Below are 19,492 nucleotides of genomic sequence, written 5' to 3'. Positions count from 1 at the left end.
GTCGCGGTAGTTCCATCCAGGAACCTAATTTTTCGTGGTACCTGATATTGTTTCTTTGGGAATAGATGGTATAATGGACAGGCCGGCTGCACATACCTTCCTGTAGCCCCGGTATCGATTAACATTCCAATCTGTAGGGTATCTTTCTTTGTTTGTATTTTTATATATATTATGGCCGAGTCATTACTGAGATCTATTGGTATTTGAATTTTCTGCGATCCGGGCAGATCCTGGCCGCAAGTGGTCGCATCACTTAGGCCAGGTAGTCGTTTCCCTCTTCTTCAAAGGTCACCGCCATTCCTCGAACTAATGGCCCTTTGGATCCAGTTGGGATCGAGTTCGATCCACTAGGAATCGGTGAGCTATGCGGGTTTGGGGATCCCCTAATGTTGTTTCTCGTATTTCCTCCATTTGGACAGTTGTTGGCGTAATGTTCTGGACTTCTACATTTGAGACAACGTCGGTTCTCCCTCCTCCAAGTCATTTCGTTCTCGCTGAGACGTCCTCCGTCCTCTGTCCAAGTGACCGGAGGGTCATTTGGTAGACCATAATTCATCATCCCTGGTTTTCCACCGGGCAAGGGTCCTCTACCAGTCGATTGTGAGTGGCGCTCTACCGGGTTGGGCAAACTAGTATCCAATCGCATCGAATTCGATCGAGGGGGAAGCCAGGTCGTCTCATGTTTGCGTCTAGCAGCCCATCGATTCGCTGCAATCATCGTTTCAGCCATCCGTTGGTTCTCCTCAGTCCCTATCACATGCTGTTTGAAATAGATCCAGTCCGATTTGGTTCGAGGGTCGGTGTTATTTACCACTACCACCTTCAGTAGCTCTTCCTTCAGGCCCTGTATGGCTGAGGCGATTTTCATTGCATCTGGTACCTTTCCAAGGTGTGTGGACCAAAGTTCAAAGTTGGCAAAATACTCGGCGGCCGTATCCGTCTGTCTTAACTCCTGCAATTTCCTCATAGCCGTACCTGCCATGTTACTGTCTCCAAATTGAGTTCGTAAATGCTGGATGAATTTGTCGTAGCTCTCTAGCCATTCGGTCGAATTCCATATACTTGGATTGGTTATGGCCGGGGTTATAAGCATTTGAGGGGTGCCTCGAAGATACCCGTACATGAACAGGATCTTTCTGCGATCGGTGGCGTACTCTGCCCCTTTGAATTCGAAGTTCATGTGACATGCTGCAAGGAAGTTGTCCAATTCTCCTCGTTCTCCACTGAAGGTAGGTGGATCCGCACACCTGGTTCTTCCTGTTCGTTCGTTGTTGGTAAGTTTTGGCTCCAAACACGGCTTGTTTTCTTCGACTTCGATCAAACTTGCCCCTTTCGATGTGAGTATCTGTTGGTTCTGTCGGTCAGCTTTCATCGTAGCCAGTTCTTCCCTTAATGCATTTTGTTCTTTCTGTTGCATCGTCATAATGGCTAACAATTGTGACAACTGCTGCGATAATTCATTTAGCGGATCTGGGGTAGTGGTAGTAGAAGTGAGATCATGTGAAATGGTACTTCTCGAAGAACTTGTTGGTATTTCTTCCTCTGGGACCAGCCCTTGTTCCAACTCCTCTTTTTCTGGTATCATTTTTCGCGCTTTCCCTCTGGTGAGCATACAGTACTCTCCGATTCGACCCAAGGTGCGTAAGGTTGATTCTTCAACTTGTAACGGTACTGGAAACACGACGACTAGGTCGCAGGTTGGGTCGAACTCGATGGAGGTCTCGTGGAAATCTAGGGGCTCTGGTGCTAATGGATCGTGTCTCCTCTGCAATCGATGTAGCCAAAGAATGATATTGAAGAATCAGCAAAGTTGGTACTTTGCTGATTGTACTATATACTGTCTACAGGTATCCGTCTCCTCTTCTCAGTCCTACTGCAAGCGTCCATGTACATACTCGGACAGGTGAAAAACCGCTTTGAGCAAACCCAGTGGGGAAAATCTCGAAAGGGGAAAACCCGTCCCTACCTACTGCAGCACTGCCTCCAACTCCCGCTTTCCTCTGTCCTAATCCGTCGAACTCGATAGAGTCCTCTCGATTCGTTGTTACCCCGTAACAGTTGTCTCTTGTCTTGGGATGATCTCGTATGGATCTCATAGAGATGACTGATGTCTCATAAGGCGAAGCTAGCTCGAGCAAGCAGCTTCGACCAATCGTTCTGCTGATAAGAAGTGAAGATTCGAAGGTAGAGCTCTAAGGACTGGTTGGTTCGTTCAGTCTGTCCATCAGTCTGCGGATGATATGCAGTAGAGAGATGTAGTCTTATCCCGAGACTATCGGTCAAGTTCTTCCAAAATTTCGAGGTAAACTTCGATCCCCTGTCAGACACTATGTTCTCTGGTAGCCCATGCTGAGCTACCACATAGTCCATTATCAACTCGGATAGGCCAGCTGCGGTTAACTTCGTCGTAGTCGGGATAAAAATGGCCCATTTGGTCAACCGGTCCACCACTACTAAGATGGAATTGTATCCATGGGAATTCGGGAGCTCTTCAATGAAATCCATCGAAATGCTGGACCATGGCTTCGTAGCCACTTCCAGTGGTTTAAGCTCTCCATGGGGTCTCTGCCTGTTAGTCTTTGCTCTCTGGCACACCGCACATCCAGCGATGTAATCTTCAACATCCTTCCTTACTCCAACCCAAACGTAGTCCCGTAGGACTAGCTCGAGAGTCTTCGCTGAGCCTGGGTGACCCGCTAGGACCGAGTCATGCCGCGTCTTCATTATCTTTAGTCGAGCATCGGCGTAGTTCGGCACATAAGTTCGACCATCGAACGTGAGGAACCCTCTTGAATTCCATCCCCCACGAAGTATTAAGGGGGACCGCGAGGTACGGCGTAGTTCGGTGACCGACTCTGGTTCCTGCACATTATCGTGACATGTCAGATGAGAGCACTTAGCACAGGTTACCCCCAGTAATTCTTCTCTAACCTCCTCCACCTCTTCGTCTTCCTGTATTCCAACTACCAAATCCATAGGATTAATAAGGTCATTCTCTCTTACTTCCTTCGTCCCTTGCAAAGCACGAAGTAGGTGTTGTAACCCAGAGCTAGTGCCGTCGAGTTCGTCGAACTTCGGCAACCCTTGAATAAGGTTGCTCTCCTGCACCATGGTACTTCCTTTTCCAGAGTGGTAGTCTGCTCTTCTCGATAGTCCATCCGGCAGTGTAGCTTGTCTCCCAGGTCGATACACCATCTTAAACCTAAAGTTAGAAAGCTCTTCGACCCACCTGCCCTGCCTCGGGCTTAACTGCTTCGGTTCCATCCAGTATGTCAAGTTCAAGTGGTCCGTGAGAACTGTAGTTTCTACCTGTAACAGTAAGTGTCTCCTTCTTCTGAAAGCCTCAACGATAGCTAGTAGTTCCTTCTCGCCTACCGTGTAGTTTAACTGCGCCGCTTGAAACGCTCCTGACTCGATCGCTACCGGATGTTCTTGTCCTAACTCGTTCACCTGCGATATTATGAAACCCCACCCGAAGAACGAGGCATCTGTCTGTAGTAATGTCTTCAACGAGGGATCAAAGTGAGCCAATACCGGGGCCCTACACATTCTATCCTTCAACTCTTTAAAAGCTCTTTCCTGCTCCATACCCCAGACAAACGGTACATCCTTTCTTGTGAGGTCATTGATCGGTTTAGCAATCCTAGAGAAGTTGGGGACAAAACGCCGATAATAACTAACGACTCCCATAAATCCTCTGCTCTCTCTTAGGTTCTTGGGACGGGGAAAAGACACAACAGCGTCGATGTACTCTGGATTACTAGAAACTCCCTCCCGTGAGACCACAAAACCCAAGAAGACTACCGAGTCCTTTTCAAACTCGCACTTACTAGCCTTGACGAACAGATTCGACCTTCGAAGAACTTCGAATACCTTCGCCGTAGTTCCTCTCAATTCTTCCAACGTCTGACCATAGATGAGTATATCATCTATATAGACAACTACTCCTTTCCCCAACAGTTCTCTGAAGCTTTCATTTAGGAAATGCTGGAATACAGCAGGAGCATTTCGCAGACCATCTCGAACAACAAGAGACTCGAACATACCGTACTGAGTTCTGAACGCCGTCAGGTGTTCGTGTCCTTCCTTTACCCGTAGGAGTTGATAAGCTCCAATCAGATCTAACTTGCTGAAGTACCTCGCTTTTCCTAGCTCTTCGGTTATCTGACCGATCAGAGGCAGTGGATAGGCGTCGGGTATCGTTGCTTCGTTTAACTTTCGGTAGTCAATGACCATTCGCCATTGACCTTTTGCTTTCTTCGGTACCAAGAACATCGGTGATCCATAGGGCGAATTACTGGGTCGAATTCTTCCGGCCGATATTTCGCGATCTAGGATGTCTCTCAGCGCACTTCTCTGATCTTCTCCAAGCGAGTAGAGTGGAGCAACCTTCAGGTTCGCCCCCTCCTTAAGATCAAACTCCAGATCATAGCCCCTCGAGGGAGGTAATTCTTCACCTCCCTTCCTTGGGTTAAAAACATCAATGAACGAGTGGTATTGTTCAGGAACCACCTGATACAATTCCTCCTGTTCCTCCGGACTCAGTTCATCCTGGTCATCTTTGTCTCGGAGATCTATCGCGTCCGTCGGAGTCGGCAGCCCTATGGCCGCTAACTTCGCCGCACTTGGTGAGGCTGGGATGGGAAATTTCACCGAGTTGTCTCTTCCATCAAGGACAACCCCTTCCTTCCTCATCCAATCCCACCCTATCACAACATCTGCGTCGCAGAGCGTTGTTACATCGAGACGAACAGATCGCACTTCGGCGTCCTTCGTCAAACTAAATCCGACTTCGACAAACTCGGTGATAGGTCCCGCGACACTCACCGAGCCGTCGAACATGTGAACGGGTACGCTCACCTGATATTGTCTCCTTTCTGCGCCTATCTTCGTCGCCGCTCTAGGACTTATATATGAACAAGTAGCCCCGGTGTCCCAGAGCGTAGTTAGCTTCATTCCATTAATGAAAATGTCCGATTTAGGTTGATCTCTGGAAACGGAAGGGATGAGGAGATGATTATCGACATTGCATGAACAAGGGGTACTGAGTGGTGTATTTTTGTATTCACAATCCTCTGGCTCCATCAGCTGTGTTTCTTTTATGGGTTTGGGAATGGTGGCCGAGAGAATATGGCGGACCCGCCGAGCCTCGCCTACTGCGACAGGTCCTCTTCTTTTCCCTGGTCCTCTTCCAAATCTACTTCTCCTCCAACCGCATTCAAGTTCCTCCTCTGTCCGAGAGGTACTGCGTTCCCTCCCGATCCTCCACCACGTTCTCCGAACTTCTCCCCCCATGGAGGCAACAGTCCAACCTTAACCTTAGCCTCCCTTACAGGGCATTCCTTCAGCCAATGTCCTGCTTCACCACACTCGGTACACTTCCCCTCCTTCCTCCTTGTCTCCCTCAGATCGGAGCTCGGCCTAGGCCATCTTCGGCGAACTTCGTCGATGTTTGGCGGTGTACTCTTTACCACCGTCGACATCATAGCCGCCTGGGCACCACCCTGCGCCGAAGGTTGCCCCTTTTCCCATTTCTTCTCTTCTTTCTTCTCCGTCCTCTGACTTTCCACCACTGTCGTTGTCCTTATCCCTCCTTCCCTTTTCCTCTCTGCCTCCTTCTCCACTTGTCTCCTCCACAGGCGGTTGTCCAAGGGAATCACAAACTCCAATAGCTCTTTTACAGTCCCAAACGATCTACCGTGTCTTGCGATTTCATCTAGAAGGTGCGATTTTAGTCCTTTCTTGGCTCGGTCAACTAGGTTTCCATCATCAGACCACTTGAGGATCGCAACATGTCGCTGAAAGGCGGAGAAGTAGTCCGAAGCAGACCCGGTTTGCTTGAGGTCGTTAAGTTGTCGGGCCGCAGTTCCTTCTTCGTCTGGATCACCAAAGTTAGTCTTGAGGTACTTAACGAACTGATCGTGTGTCGTGAGGTACTCAGGAAGAGGTCTTTTGGATAGATCGGGCTGCACTGCAAGAAGAGGTGTTTCGCGTAGATGAGAGATCATGAAAAAGACTTTCTTAGTGTCGTCGGGGAAAAGATGAGAGTTCAATTCGAAATGTACGTCGCACTCAGACAGAAAGGCGGTTAACTTGTTCCGATCTCCTCTCCAGAGGTCTGGGTTAGGTAGCTTTATCCCCTTCCGTTGTTCGCCCACTACGCTTGGGGTCGCCGAAGTTTGCCGTCCCATGGCGTACCTCACTCCTTCTGATATCCCTTCTGCAATCCCGCCCACTGTATCCCTTTCTCTTCTCTGTTCCCATTCCTCCCTACGCCTTCTCTCCTCCATCATGTCTTTGTTCATATTCGCCACCATCTGCATCAAGGCCAACACCACCCCTTGTGTTCCTTCTTCTCCCAAGTTCGCCGTACTTCCAGTGTTTTCTCTTGGGCGTGGGGTTTGGTCTGATCCAAGTGGGGATCCCACAGGTGGGAGAGCATTAGACGGAGGAGAAGGAGGGTTAGAAGGCACCGGTGGAACGAACTCATCTCCTTGAATTGATCCCCCCGCACTATCCTCCACTCCAAGGTCCTGCCCCATTGCTCTGCTAAGCTCCTCCAATGCTCTCCTCTCGTTCTCTTCCATCCTGTCTCCATCCCTACTCATGCCTCGCGTAACTCTCCTTTCTGGTTCCATAATATCTTCGTACTTCTCCGAGGTTCGCACGGGTCGTCGGTAAGAGCGATCCTTGATACTGTCACGGCCGTCGAACAACTACTTCTTAATAGACCGACGGTCGACGAACCTCGGCTAACTTCACGCTCTGAGTCGATGTCTCACCCAACCAGGAGGGCGCAGACGTCGAAAGGGGTGTAACTACGGCGTACTTCGGCGTAGTTACTCTAACTAGGGTTTTGATCTACTGATGGCGATGTATCTTGATTTATAGCTATCTCTATCTGTCTTTTACTACTGACAACAATCAAGGATCGCTGAAGAACTTCAGCGATCTTCTCAGCTAATATTATCTACTCCTCCTAGACGTTCATCCAACCCTCTCGCGCTTTGACGTACTTCAACGCACTTCGTCCAACTTCCCCGAGCCCTCGGCCATCCTCTTCCTCCTTCGACTAACTCCGCCTAACATCGCCGCACTTCTGCTCCCATTGTCCCTACTTAGCCTAACTCCGCCTAACATCGCCGCACTTCTGCTCCCATTGTCCCTACTTAGCCTAACTCCGCCTAACATCGCCGCACTTCTGCTCCCATTGTCCCTACTTAGCCTAACCCCGCCTAACATCGCCGTACTTCTGCTCCCATTGTCCCTACTTAGCCTAACCCCGTCTAACTTCGCCGTACTTGGTGTCAGAAGTCCTGAGTTACGTGTAGAGTAAAGAGGTTAAGGCGTGATGGGGTTTTGATGGCCAAAGGAGGGTCATTGTTGGTGGAGTAATCGAGGTGTCACGACGTAGTTCGTGACAGATAATGGCTGGATTGAGAGCAGTACCATCGGCACAAATGCAAGCAATGAGACTAACCCACTCTCGACTTCCATCCACCCGGGACAGTGGTCCCCCTTCCCTATTTGCCTCCTCCACTGGCACAACTCTGTGCTGCTTGTTTGGCCTTCCCATCATAAATCCCTTCTCATCCATATTGTATATAGCAGTTGGCCCAATGTTAAGATCATCACACCTAGATTCCAACTGAACATCATCAGCCGCTTCAAAGATAATGAGGGGTGTGTGTAGTAGACTCACTTGGTCAAAATAATCCTCAAACGCTGGCCTGTACTCTGCAGCATGACGGGAAGCCTCCATTCCTCCAATGACCATACACTTTACCCTCCCTTCATGCTTCTTGATGAACTTGCTAGCCCAACTAGCACTTGGTCGGTGATTAATGATCTCGGCAGCCATGTTCCGGAGGATTGCTGGTGTTGGATAGAGGTGTCTTTTCCCCAAGCTTTCCACATGCTCTAGTAGCACCTGTTCTTGGGCTTCTGTGAGAAGAGCTCGGTGGTCAACAGAGACAAGTTGAGGTTGCAAGGAGGAATCATAGTTGCGCTGAAGGGTACGGCGATTGATCTGGTGTTGTCGAGCAATTTCCGAGAAGTTGGGGCGGTTTGGTGGGGTACTTTTGTGACAGTCTGCAAGTGCAGCAAGTAGAGCAGAGTCTTTCATGGTTTTGAGTAGGATAATGTATGGGATGATGGAGAAAATGTAATAAGAAAAGTTGACCGTGATGATGTTTAAAGGTGGTCAAAATGAGATAACCGGCCGAGGTGTACACGGACCCTTACCGGCAGCGCGGCAGCGGGCAAAACGTAAGATACATTTCCATCTCGACATCAGAGGATCAAAGGGCGGCTCCAAGGGAGAATAACATGCATGGCTGTCATTATTATCGATATACTTAGATCAAAGATACCCGCTATACGTCCATATCCCTTCAATCACCAGAACCTCCAGGTGCCAAACTTTTATTCCGGAACCCGACATTGAACTGTAACAAAGAGCTGGTGATCAACACTGAACACACATGTTAGATCAGGAGCAAGAACTCACTTGATATCCCTGACCCAAGAGTTACCTCCTTCAGACCTTTCGATGCATGGAATGGGAAATGGGGACTTTGCGATGATCACCGATTCGCCAGAGTGTAGCATACAGATTTCACGTCCATCCACCAAGAGTTCAGCCGGGGCTCGAGAACGGTCAGACACCTACGGATCAGTGTGACTTCATATCATTCATACGCGGTGGAAGCAATGTAGAAAGGGTGACGACACTCACCTGTAGTTTGACAACTCCTCTACCTGGGAGGATAACAGTCCGGAAAGACAACGATCGTGGTGCGATGGGAGTGAGGAGAAAAGCGTCGGTCTCGGGGTGTGATATAGGCCCTCCGGCAGCGAGCGAGTAAGCGGTCGAACCGGTCGGGGTGCTGAGAAGGAGACCGTCTGCCTGGAAGGATGTGTCAGTCAATGGAATAAACTCTCCCGACAACCCGTACCACATGTTGTCGGGCGAGGCAACGAGGAGTCATGGACTGAAAATTTGTTTTGTGAAGTAGAAGAAAGGATTGAGGAAGGAGAACTCACCACCGCCTCTGTAAGATGTTGTCCGTCAAAGTACGCATCAACCACCACTAAAGGTCTTTGACCTCCTCGATGAAGCGTGACCTCATTCATGACCTGCCAACCGGCATCTCCGACTACTTCCGTCAGTCTTATCAATCACATTCGATTTTCACTCACTCATGTCCGAACATCTATCCAGCACTTCTCCCGAAGCCGACACCGGAGTACATGCCAATCTCATACGGTTCAACACGGGGACCGGACCAGTCAATGTCGTATGTAAAGCCTCAGCCAAGGAATCAATATCTGCACCCTTAGTCTCTGATCGATAAGGAAGTGAAAACATACGAAATGGTAGTAAGAATCCCAGACTTCCCATGGAGAAACACAAAACAGGAGGACATTCTCCTTGTCCGAACAAATTTGAAACATGAAGTACAGTCCCATCTCCTCCCAGAGTCAAAATCAATTCCGTATGCAATCCCAATAGAGCCCTGTCTTCCTTCTCCACAACAGTCAGGTCATGGAATTCCGGATGGTCTCGGGCTGTATGAGGCTCAACTATTAGCCGGAGATGAGGATATCGGGTGGTAAGATGTGAAAGAACGGATTCCATTGTGGATCGAACCCGTGAGTCGTCCGGTTTTTGTACTAGGAGCAAGGTGCGAGGTGGGGCGGACCATGATGACAAGGCGTGAGAGGGAGGGAAAGAGAGAATCCGAGAGGACGAAGAGGTCTCTAGCTCGATAGGACTAGACGGCAATAGACGTGCTCTTCTACGGCGTCAGTGTACACGAGCAGGTGATGTCGACAGGAGAAGACTACTCACTTGGAGAGTCGTTCGAGGGAAGGCGTGGGTTGGTCTCGGAGGACATGGATCGTTCGTCTACTTTGCCGGAACATGTCCACTCCACTGACCACTGGGTAGATTGGATGAGGTCATAGATGTTGAGGTCATCACTCCGTAGATGACCGGCATTGGCTCGAAATACTGTACTCGAGTAGGCCTACTCTACTCGTGAAGACGAAAAAGAACTAAACGCAAAAATTGGCGCTCACCCGGATTCGAACCGGGGACCACTTCTAATTTCGCATTACGTAATTTCCCGAAAGAAGTATGTTAACCCCTCCACCATAAGCGCTTGGTTGTAAAGAAGTTTTGTTTAGCATTATATTACAAAGCAGGTGAGGCGAGTGACCCAAAGCACCTGCGTTCGATTCTCATGCGTGCGTTTATTTATCAAGGTGCCACAATGGGAACCGCCGACCACGTTCGCCACCACCCTGGGTCGATGACGGAAGACGGCCCCCTCGCGTCCAGTCTCCAACTCATTCCTCCTTTGCCCCACCATCTTCATCTTGAACCTTTGCATACTTAACCCAAAGTCTTTCTTTCAAAACGCATTCCCTCGCCATGTCTACCCTTCAACAGCCTCTGGCTGATGCCGAGGCTGCCGCGAGGCAACGTCTTCATTCGGCTGTCGTGAGTTTCCGCACACGTTCGCTACTGGAGGTGGGGCTGATGCGATGCTTCTTTTCTGCTTTATAACACGCACTCTCCCTTGCTGCTTGTCCGCCTGCCGCTTGTCTGTCTCTTCGTGATTTGACGCCTCGATTGATCCATCTGTCAATCCTACGCTTCCGATTGTCTTGATATGAATGCTTCTCCCGGGGTTGCTGTGCATCCACCGGTACCTTCCTTCCCCCCTCTCTTCTCGGGGCCTGTGCGCCACTCCTCTCACTTCTCGTAATCATATATGCCTGGCATCATCCTCTCTTTCCTTCGTCATCTACACTCTATCAACATGTCGAACGACTTGCAGGACTTCAAATCAGCTACCACTGGTGTGGCCGCCAAGACGATGCGGAATGAGCTCAACCGTATGGTGGCTGAAGAGACCGATCCCGCTGCAAAGAAGGTGAGTCTTTCAGCGAAGTTATATGCACCCGCTGAGATAAAAGATCCTTCAAGCCGAGATGGAGAGCTTCTTCTTACTCTTCAACCGATTTTTAATCGAGCGGGCCAAAGGCGAAAAGCTGTGAGTCACTCAATCTGTCATTGTAGGAAATCTGGGGAATCAATCATATATGCCATGTTCGTATCAAGCATGCTGATTTCAAGTGACTGGGATAAGATCAACCCTCCCAATCCCAAGCAAGTTCGTGCATACAAGCAGTTGAAAGATGTCGATGCCTCCATCCTCAACAAACTGGCTGTGCTCAAGCTCAACGGTGGTCTGGGCACGACCATGGGGTGTGTCGGCCCGAAATCGATCATTGAAGTGAGAGAGGGCATGACGTTCCTCGACTTGTCAGTGAGACAGATCGAAGTGAGTGCTACATGCGACAGAGGTGGTGGAGCTTATGGAGCAGCATCTAAATTCTGAATACAATGTCAATGTGCCGTTCATCCTCATGAACTCCTTCAACACGGCCGATGACACTGCGCGTATCATTCAAAAGTATCAGAACCACAACATCAACATTCTCACTTTCAATCAATCTCGCTATCCGCGAGTGGACAAGGAGTCATTGCTTCCTTGCCCCAAACATGCCTCGGATGACAAAGCCAACTGGTATCCCCCTGGTCACGGAGATATCTTCGACGCCCTGACGTAAGTCCAAAACTACAATCAGTCGTGCCCGTGTTAATATCTGAGAAATTGTGGACTGCTGGACCAACTTATAGAATCCGGCAAGGAGTACATCTTCATCTCCAATGTCGACAACCTCGGCGCTGTCGTCGATCTGAACATCCTCCAGACGATGATCGATTCTCAGGCAGAATATGTAATGGAGGTCACAGATAAGACCAAGGCGGATATCAAAGGCGGTACTATCATCGACTACGAGGGCAAGCCACGATTGCTCGAGGTGGCTCAGGTGCCTAAGGATCATCTCGACGAGTTTTGCTCCACTCGCAAATTCAAAATTTGTTCGTCGGCCTCAAAATATTCTACTTGATCACTGACCATGTCCAGTCAACACCAATAACATTTGGGTCAACCTCCGCGCGATCAAGAGGATCATGGACGAGGACGCTCTATCGCTCGAGATCATCGTCAACAACAAAGTGACCGACAGCGGCCAGGCTGTAATCCAGCTCGAGACTGCCATTGGTGCGGCCATCAAGGTGAGCTTTAACGCCGAACATCGATCGTGATTGTTGATTTTACAGCACTTTGACAGTGCTATCGGTATCAATGTCCCTCGTAGCCGTTTCTTACCGGTCAAATCTTGCTCGTGGGTGTTGCATCGCCCAACTGGTTGTCGCTGACGACACAGGGATCTTCTCTTGATCAAATCCAAGTTGTACAATCTAGAGCACGGTGTACTGACGATGGACAAATCCAGAGAGTTTGGTGGTACACCTGTTGTAAAACTCGGTGATCATTTCAAAAAGGTCGCGGTGAGTTCGCCCTTTCCGTTTCCCGAACTTACTCAAGAATATGGCATGCACGGCATATAGTACACACGTTGACATTGCAGAACTTCGAAAAACGATTCAAGTCGATCCCGTACATCAGCGAGCTCGATCATCTCACCGTCTCGGGTGACGTTTGGTTCGGTAAGGGTGTACGACTGGCGGGGACGTGCATCATCGTTGCCAATGAGGGTAGCAAGATCATGATTCCGGATAACGCCAACCTGGAAGGAAAGTTGATCACCGGTAATCTCAGTATCATCGATCATTAGGCGATACGCTGCCACGACATCATGTGTAGGTCACGGAATGTAACATGCTGTTTTCTTCGGAAAAGGGCTATGCGTATCATGCACATTGCATCTCTCTCTATCGGTTGTGACAATCTATGATGTACTGCGACTGATGGCTACCATGTGGGCTTAGACAGCACTAACTATACACCGGGGCCTAATCAACCTGATTGTGGTAATTGATCCGGACCAAAGCTCATGGGCAACAATTCTTCCAGCGTCATTTTCACAATCATTTGCCTTTCCTCCACGTTATCTTTGCCGAGGTATGATGGCAGTGTTGGTGAATTGTAAGGGTAGGTTGAGGATATCATGTAGATCGGGGCGGATAATGGGAGGAATTCACGCAGCACTTGACGACATATACCACAAGGAGATATCGAAGGCGAGGGGACGTCAGAGGCTACTACGCAAGCTACAAAGTCTCTGTGACCAGATGACTGTATATCAGCGCAAGTCATCAGTTGATATTTGGTGTAAAGGGTTGCGGAGACGTGTTGTCTTCGGTTGATCGAAGTAGGGGGAATAGAGAGAAAAGATTTACTACACCCTTCACCACAGCTGTTCTCTCTGCACATATCGCTCCGCCTACTCATCAATATTCTTCTCTCCTCGAGAAGACATACCATAAGAAGCATTCTCGACATTACATCCGTTGATCATCATTCCGTCTCGTGTTAGTAGTGCTGCTCCCACTCTGATAATAAGTTTGTACATCACGGGATAAACGAAGCCGCTCACCGGAAATGAGAATAAGGAGCATACGCTTGATCTCGTCCTGTGACATCAGCCTTGTTTGGGTAGATGAGACAGAATGTACCTTCGAAGGCTGCTTGAATGAGTTTATGAAGTATCTCTGGATCAAGATCAGTCATTTTACGGTCCTTCAGAGATGTATATAGAGCAGATGTATGCAGAGCAGGATAATATAGCGATATAGCGAGCGATTCAAGAAGGAGAGACAACCCAGGAAGGCGTGCATCAAGGGAGTGTGGTGAGGACGGAGCCCCACAGTTTGGTACAGATAGGCCCGCAGGGTTGTGGCAGTATACTAGCTTTCCGGTAGGCGCGCAGTCGAAACTCTTCTTCATCCAAAGGTTCTCAAGTTTTGGGTCTTCGACCCAAGTATATGCGTCCTTCCCTCTTGTCGTACATTCCCATTTCCTTGAAAACTCGAGCCTCATTGCCTTCACGACATCATTACATACCAGGATCTTGCTGGGAGTTCTTAACGACAGAGCAAAGTGTATCCCAACGGAAATCGTTTTTCACATCAGCGTACTTAAAGACAAAGAAGAAAGGGAAGATGCCACCTAAAAAGAAACAAGAAGAAGTGAAGAAGGTCATACTGGGTAGACCAAGTAATAACTTGAAAGTGAGTTGCTCTCATTATAGCTATGTAGGGTCTGTGCTTCACGTCGAGTCGTGCCCTACTATGTTCTATATTGAAGAAGTCGTCGCGGGAACCACCAACCAGCTCGCTGGAAGGGTGGAATCGAAGAGAATGAGGAGTAGGGAGAGAGATTGTCGTGAATTATGTGAATGAGCTGATCTTATAGATCGGTATAGTCGGATTACCCAACGTTGGGAAATCATCATTCTTCAACACTCTCTCACAGACTGATTTGGGCAAAGCTGCCAATTTCCCTTATGCTACTATGTGAGCGTTTCCTCTGATTTCCATTCCGGTCTCGGTCTTACTCATTATGTGAAGAGCTTTCTTGAAACTTCAAAGAAAGATGTACTTCTGTGCAGACGTGAAAGACTGCCATCACGGAAGCCATGCACCGAGAAGTTCTCATTTTGACATCCAGCGACCCCGAAGAAGCACGTATCCCTGTCCCCGACGAACGTTTCGACTGGCTTGTACAATTGTACAAACCCTCATCCAAAGTCCCCGCTTTCTTGACCTGTATCGATATTGCCGGTCTCACCGCTGGCGCCTCTACCGGGGCCGGATTGGGTAACGCTTTCTTGTCCCATGTCCGAGCAGTGGACGGTATCTTCCAAGTGGTCCGAGCGTTCGATGATGCCGAGGTCATCCATGTGGAAGGTGATGTGGACCCATTACGTGACATGGCCATCATTAGCACTGAACTGAGACTGAAGGATATCGAATGGGTCGAGAAAGCGTTGGATGCCTTGAGAAAGAACAGTCGGAATTTGGGTAGTGTCAGTTTGGCCGACAAGGCGAGGAAAGAAGAGCTGGTGAGTGGTATTTTGTGTTGATACAAGAGTAGTCAAGCTGACAATGTAGGCTACGGTCGAAAAGATTCATCACCTTTTGACTGAAGAGAATAAGGATGTACGGAAAGGGACGTGGACGAACAAAGAGGTAAGCCTGATTACCTCACATATACCATACCTATATTCCTTACCCAACATATCTGATGATAACGAGCGCAAAGCTCTATAAACCCAGCTCGTCGATTACCCATGAGAGCAAGGCAATATCTGATCTATCACCCTTTTCCACGCGTCTAGACCCACACTTGTCATATGATACTTGTCGAAGTGAAAAGGAATTCTCCGGCTGATTTGACAGATCGAAGTCATCAACGGTCTCACCCTTCTCACTGCCAAACCCATCACATATCTCGTCAATCTGTCCGAGCGTGACTTTGTCCGTAAGAAGAACAAATGGCTTCCCAAGATCAAAGCGTGGATTGATGAAAATAACCCAGGTGACCTTCTTATACCTTTCTCAGTGGCATTGGAAGAGCGACTAGTTAATATGTCTGACGAGGATAAATTGGATGAGGCGGAAAAGCTTGGACTGCCCCGTGCCAATCCCAGCGCGTTGGGAAAAATCACCACAGCTGGTTATGCGAGTTTGGATTTGATCCGATATTTCACTTGTGGTCCACAAGAAGTGAGAGCTTGGACGATCAGAAAGGGTACCAAAGCACCTCAAGCGGCCGGTGTAATCCAGTGAGTTGTAGAACCTCTTTCTCTGTCTTGCTCCCATTGAGATGAAAAGTGGAGGCGCTGACAATCAGCTCGGACTTTGAGAATAAATTTGTTTGCGGTGAGATCATGGCGTATAACGATTTGAAAGAACATGGGTCAGAATCGCTGGTCAAGGCGGCTGGGAAATTACGACAACAGGGGAAACCTTATGAGGTGGTGGATGGTGATATATGTTATTGGAAGTCGGGAGCGTAAGTATTTACACGTATGCATGTACTTCAGCATCGTATCTAGCTGCAAGCTGCAAGCTGATCTTTGCTTCAAGAGAAAAGTAGCTTTCAAGTCAACCTTCGACTAGACCACTGATTGACCTTTGAATCAGGTGAAAGACGTCTCAAACGAATCCAAGTTCAATTCCGACGGCACCAAAATTTCCACCCCACTCTCCCAAACTTCGTCCACTCCTTCCCAGCTTTCTAATCTGCTAAGTGACCCATATCGAGATGTTATCCCCCGCAACAACACCTCCAACATATATCTCCCCAGAAGATCACGCAGCATTGACATCTTCCACTCCAGGATCTTTCGTTGATATTCCTCCGATATTACGATGGGCGGACGAAGTTGAGATTTCAATGGAACCGCAAGATGGTGGATGGGAAGGATGGGATAGAAAGGTGAAAGGGAAATTATGGGTTACAGAGGAGTACGTTGTATTTTCTCTGTATCCTTCATATTCCTAACTCGACTCTCAGCTATTAGACTTCTGTATTCATGTACATCATTCGTCTCTCTCATCTCATCCCATACTACTCTCCCCTCCTCACCCATTCCACCTTTTTCCATGACATCCTCTTGCTTCGACAGCATTATGGTAGTTGGCATATAAATAAAACCTTACTCATGTCAGATTGGTAGCTTTCATCCCACTCGACATTTCCAAAATAGGTTTCAACCTCTCATACCTAGCATTAACGTTACACGCCTTGGTTCCTTCTTCCGATGAAACACCTTCTCACATTTATTGTCAAATAGACGAATCGGACGCCCCTCAAATACGGAATGGGCATGTGAATGGAGATGGCTTAAATGGAGTTGAAGAAAATTCCAATGAGGTGGATCATGCGCAAGGAAATGAGAATGGGAATGTGGAAGGGGATGGGGAAGAAGGGGAGGGGGGAAATGAATTCACACCAATGAGAGAAATCAAGATATTTGTAGATTCAGATAAATGTTAGTATTCTCACAAATCTTTTATCATTTCTTCCCTACTCAATCTCATATCTATTCTTCTACTTGATCTTGCCTAGCCATGAAAAGAAATGTGATTATGTCATGTTGGTGGGAAGAGGGAGAGAAGGGGAGTAGAGGGGTCGAGAAAAAGAAATGGATTTGTGCTGATATGAAATAAAAGTACAAACACTTTTTCTAGCTTTATCACAATGTTCAGCTTTACATGATAATATCGATCCTGATCCTGATTCCGAAGGACTTGGTTTTGGGTTTTTACCTTCCATGCCCGATGGTGATTTCGATGATGATGAAGAGGAAGAAGATGAAGATGGAAATGGGAGGGTGAGAAGAAATCTTTCTGGACCTAATGGACGATATAGACCATACTAGTCTTCTCTTCTACTATCTTGGGAATTGCCACCTTTGCGAGATATACTTCTTCTTTTGTCCTCTGGGTAGAAATAAAAGTGAAAGGCTTAGTGTGAATGGTCAGATCAATGAAGAGAAGAGACGAATCAAAGATGGGAAAGGAAAAAGTGAGATGATGGGATGGGATGAGATGAGATGATAGTTAGATAAAGATAAGATAGGGCTGATAGGGTAGGAAGATCAAGTGGATCGATTCATCTCTATGATTCAATGGGGTCAAGTACCCAAGCCTACAGGATGGACAGAGACGGAAATTGTCCAAGGACAATGGGATGATGCGGAGAATCAATAATGATCAATCGATCGAAAAGGTGTAGATGAGTATATGCAAGATGCATTGATGATCTTCCATCTCTTGTATTCTCTACCTCTTCCCTTTGACTTCAACACCTGTTCTCATAAACCACTCGGTTGGTGTGGTCGTATATTCGAACCTTTCCCCCTCTCCCCTGATGTAGCTTCATCATTTACCAATGCCATCGTTGGTGACCGTTTTTCAGTAGAGATGTCCGAAGTCGATTCATCCCCTTTTCTAACCTCATATCGTCCCTTGATCTCACGCTGACCCCATGTAACCCCCGTTTTCCCACTCTTCCATCCCCATCTAAGACCTCGGATAATCAACCCAAAAGCCCCCAAACCCCATCTCCAAAGTGTCCTCATACTCCGACCCATTTTCCGTTGAAAATGAACGAGACTAATTCCCTTGATGGAGGGATACAATCTCTCCACTAGAGTAAGGTCATCCTCCGTCGGTCGAATAAATTTCTCCCAATTTATTCCCGGTGGAGTAGGTTTCAGCTTGCCAAGAGATAGAATCGTTTCTAACAAACGTACGAGTTGTTGATCCACTTCGGGTAGAGAGACAGTATGGATCGATATTACATTTGGTAATGAAGATAGGGTCGATGGGGGTAAGAGAAGTGATAATCTCCAAGCTAAAAGAGTATCGGTGAATAACCTATCACCGATAACTAAAATTTTCAATTCTTCTTCTTTCTTTTCCCCAAATTTCCTCTTCTCTGCTGCATCTATGATTCCCCTCGTATCGCTTTCTGACGAGAGCGGGAGTGTTGAATCGGTGGTAGCTTTTTCTCCTCCCGTTACTGGAGTAGTGTGGGAAAGTGAAGAAGAAGGAGGAGATTTCCGATGGAAAGATTCAGAACCAGGTCGTTCGGCTTTCCCAAGCTTATCAAATGTTTGACGAGGAGGACCAAGTAAAGGTCCGTCGAAATGTGCGCGCCATTCCATTACTTCTTCAGTCAGTTCAAGAGCTTGGTGGATTTCTTGTTGCACATGATGAGCATGGTCCAGGATGGCGATTTGGGAAGTGCGGGGAAGACCGAGTTGACCACGGAAGTATTGTATGATCAAAGGGGCACAAGCTGGTTTAGGAGTGGGATGAAGTAGGATAGGAGCTCGTAGAGAACGAGTAACGCATTCGGCCTGGAATATGAGCATCATACAATCGAATTAGCTCAAATATACTCGTGGTGATTTGAAGTGACGGGACGTCAGTGAGGAGGAGGATGCAGTCACTTCTCCCACTCACAGCTAGACCAGAAGGATCTTTCTTCGTACCCGCAGAATTGGAGACTAACAACACTCGACCAGGATCAAAAGACCTCTTCAACTCTTTCCAAGCTTCCTGCGTCATCAGCTATTGCATGACGCGTCAGTATAGCTTACCTCAAGAGGAGGATACAAGTCATCATTTTGAGGTAATGTCTGAGTATCAACACTTTTCACAGCGGTCGATATACCGGTGAAGCAAAGGAGCTCACAAGACAATTATCTTTATCTATCACCACGGCGTTGAAACCGAGCTTGCGAAGAGCTCGGAAATCGACATGTGCGATACCTTCTCGTCAGCTTGACACCTCTCGGATCATGCTCTTTCTCTCACCATCAAGATTTACTCGGAGAACGATCAGAATGGGGGTAGTTGGGACATAGTATGAGAGTAGTAGTAGTACGAGCGGGAAGGGGATATGGGATGAAGAGGAGAACTCACTGGGTACTCTGATATCGGGTCTGAGAAGACGTGGTCGGACGATGGCTGAGAGATGTATGAGAAGATTGGGTAGGGGAAGGGGCATGACCCCTGTGTCATGCTAAGTCACTCTTCCAAATTGACCGAACTGGCGAACTTGCGGGTTGTGATCAGTGAGTGAGTGAG

The 19,492-nt window shown here is 48.0% G+C and overlaps 9 protein-coding genes across 9 annotated transcripts in view; 3 read left to right on the top strand and 6 right to left on the bottom strand.

The window, feature by feature from the left end:
• The window catches only part of TREMEDRAFT_58829 (uncharacterized protein), a gene marked incomplete at both ends in the record, with an annotated part of 1,523 nt that extends 1,398 nt beyond the window's left edge, over positions 1 to 125 (bottom strand). Inside the window, one exon of the mRNA XM_007001357.1 lies at positions 97 to 125. Within this exon, the coding sequence (XP_007001419.1) occupies positions 97 to 125 (29 nt within the window). The remainder of the gene's footprint in view (positions 1 to 96) is intronic.
• A 5,028-nt stretch (positions 126 to 5,153) lies between these two features.
• TREMEDRAFT_58827 (uncharacterized protein) lies at positions 5,154 to 6,638 on the bottom strand (the record flags this gene model as incomplete). The annotated part of the gene is made up of 2 exons (XM_007001356.1): positions 5,154 to 5,558; positions 6,237 to 6,638. The coding sequence occupies 2 exons, from the start codon at positions 6,636 to 6,638 to the stop codon at positions 5,154 to 5,156; spliced, it is 807 nt and encodes a 268-aa protein (XP_007001418.1).
• Positions 6,639 to 7,377: 739 nt separating this feature from the next.
• TREMEDRAFT_58826 (uncharacterized protein) lies at positions 7,378 to 8,125 on the bottom strand (the record flags this gene model as incomplete). The annotated part of the gene is made up of 3 exons (XM_007001355.1): positions 7,378 to 7,431; positions 7,481 to 7,648; positions 7,703 to 8,125. 3 exons carry the CDS (start codon positions 8,123 to 8,125, stop codon positions 7,378 to 7,380), a joined length of 645 nt encoding a protein of 214 aa, XP_007001417.1.
• Positions 8,126 to 8,325: 200 nt separating this feature from the next.
• On the bottom strand, positions 8,326 to 9,927 carry TREMEDRAFT_41900 (uncharacterized protein; the record flags this gene model as incomplete). The annotated part of the gene is made up of 7 exons (XM_007000905.1): positions 8,326 to 8,460; positions 8,510 to 8,667; positions 8,738 to 8,908; positions 9,046 to 9,158; positions 9,202 to 9,330; positions 9,373 to 9,800; positions 9,854 to 9,927. The coding sequence occupies 7 exons, from the start codon at positions 9,925 to 9,927 to the stop codon at positions 8,394 to 8,396; spliced, it is 1,140 nt and encodes a 379-aa protein (XP_007000967.1). The 3' UTR covers positions 8,326 to 8,393.
• A 438-nt stretch (positions 9,928 to 10,365) lies between these two features.
• Positions 10,366 to 12,829, top strand: TREMEDRAFT_41899 (uncharacterized protein). Its single transcript, XM_007000904.1, has 10 exons — positions 10,366 to 10,507; positions 10,848 to 10,943; positions 10,987 to 11,063; positions 11,147 to 11,354; positions 11,398 to 11,639; positions 11,685 to 11,959; positions 12,006 to 12,157; positions 12,203 to 12,267; positions 12,310 to 12,433; positions 12,514 to 12,829. The coding sequence occupies exons 1-10, from the start codon at positions 10,439 to 10,441 to the stop codon at positions 12,718 to 12,720; spliced, it is 1,515 nt and encodes a 504-aa protein (XP_007000966.1). The 5' UTR covers positions 10,366 to 10,438; the 3' UTR covers positions 12,721 to 12,829.
• TREMEDRAFT_36845 (uncharacterized protein) lies at positions 12,792 to 13,673 on the bottom strand. Its single transcript, XM_007000790.1, has 5 exons — positions 13,562 to 13,673; positions 13,483 to 13,519; positions 13,368 to 13,438; positions 13,286 to 13,329; positions 12,792 to 13,181 (listed from the first exon to the last, which is right to left on the bottom strand). Exons 1-5 carry the CDS (start codon positions 13,614 to 13,616, stop codon positions 12,903 to 12,905), a joined length of 486 nt encoding a protein of 161 aa, XP_007000852.1. The 5' UTR covers positions 13,617 to 13,673; the 3' UTR covers positions 12,792 to 12,902.
• A 200-nt stretch (positions 13,674 to 13,873) lies between these two features.
• TREMEDRAFT_36843 (uncharacterized protein) lies at positions 13,874 to 15,938 on the top strand. Its single transcript, XM_007000789.1, has 6 exons — positions 13,874 to 14,116; positions 14,301 to 14,401; positions 14,556 to 14,949; positions 14,999 to 15,076; positions 15,287 to 15,672; positions 15,741 to 15,938. The coding sequence occupies exons 1-6, from the start codon at positions 14,048 to 14,050 to the stop codon at positions 15,904 to 15,906; spliced, it is 1,194 nt and encodes a 397-aa protein (XP_007000851.1). The 5' UTR covers positions 13,874 to 14,047; the 3' UTR covers positions 15,907 to 15,938.
• A 216-nt stretch (positions 15,939 to 16,154) lies between these two features.
• On the top strand, positions 16,155 to 17,274 carry TREMEDRAFT_25761 (uncharacterized protein; the record flags this gene model as incomplete). Its single annotated transcript, XM_007000609.1, has 4 exons — positions 16,155 to 16,357; positions 16,562 to 16,721; positions 16,767 to 16,884; positions 17,066 to 17,274. The coding sequence occupies 4 exons, from the start codon at positions 16,155 to 16,157 to the stop codon at positions 17,272 to 17,274; spliced, it is 690 nt and encodes a 229-aa protein (XP_007000671.1).
• A 435-nt stretch (positions 17,275 to 17,709) lies between these two features.
• Positions 17,710 to 19,412, bottom strand: TREMEDRAFT_58822 (uncharacterized protein; the record flags this gene model as incomplete). Its single annotated transcript, XM_007001354.1, has 5 exons — positions 17,710 to 18,759; positions 18,866 to 18,961; positions 19,003 to 19,041; positions 19,098 to 19,174; positions 19,328 to 19,412. 5 exons carry the CDS (start codon positions 19,410 to 19,412, stop codon positions 17,710 to 17,712), a joined length of 1,347 nt encoding a protein of 448 aa, XP_007001416.1.
• Positions 19,413 to 19,492: the final 80 nt, after the last annotated feature.

The sequence above is a fragment of the Tremella mesenterica genome, assembly GCF_000271645.1.
Source record: "Tremella mesenterica DSM 1558 unplaced genomic scaffold TREMEscaffold_1, whole genome shotgun sequence".
Classification (NCBI taxonomy): Eukaryota; Fungi; Basidiomycota; class Tremellomycetes; order Tremellales; family Tremellaceae; genus Tremella; species Tremella mesenterica.
The sequence above is the reverse complement of the archived record's forward strand: the minus strand, read 5'-3'. Positions and strand labels throughout refer to the sequence as shown.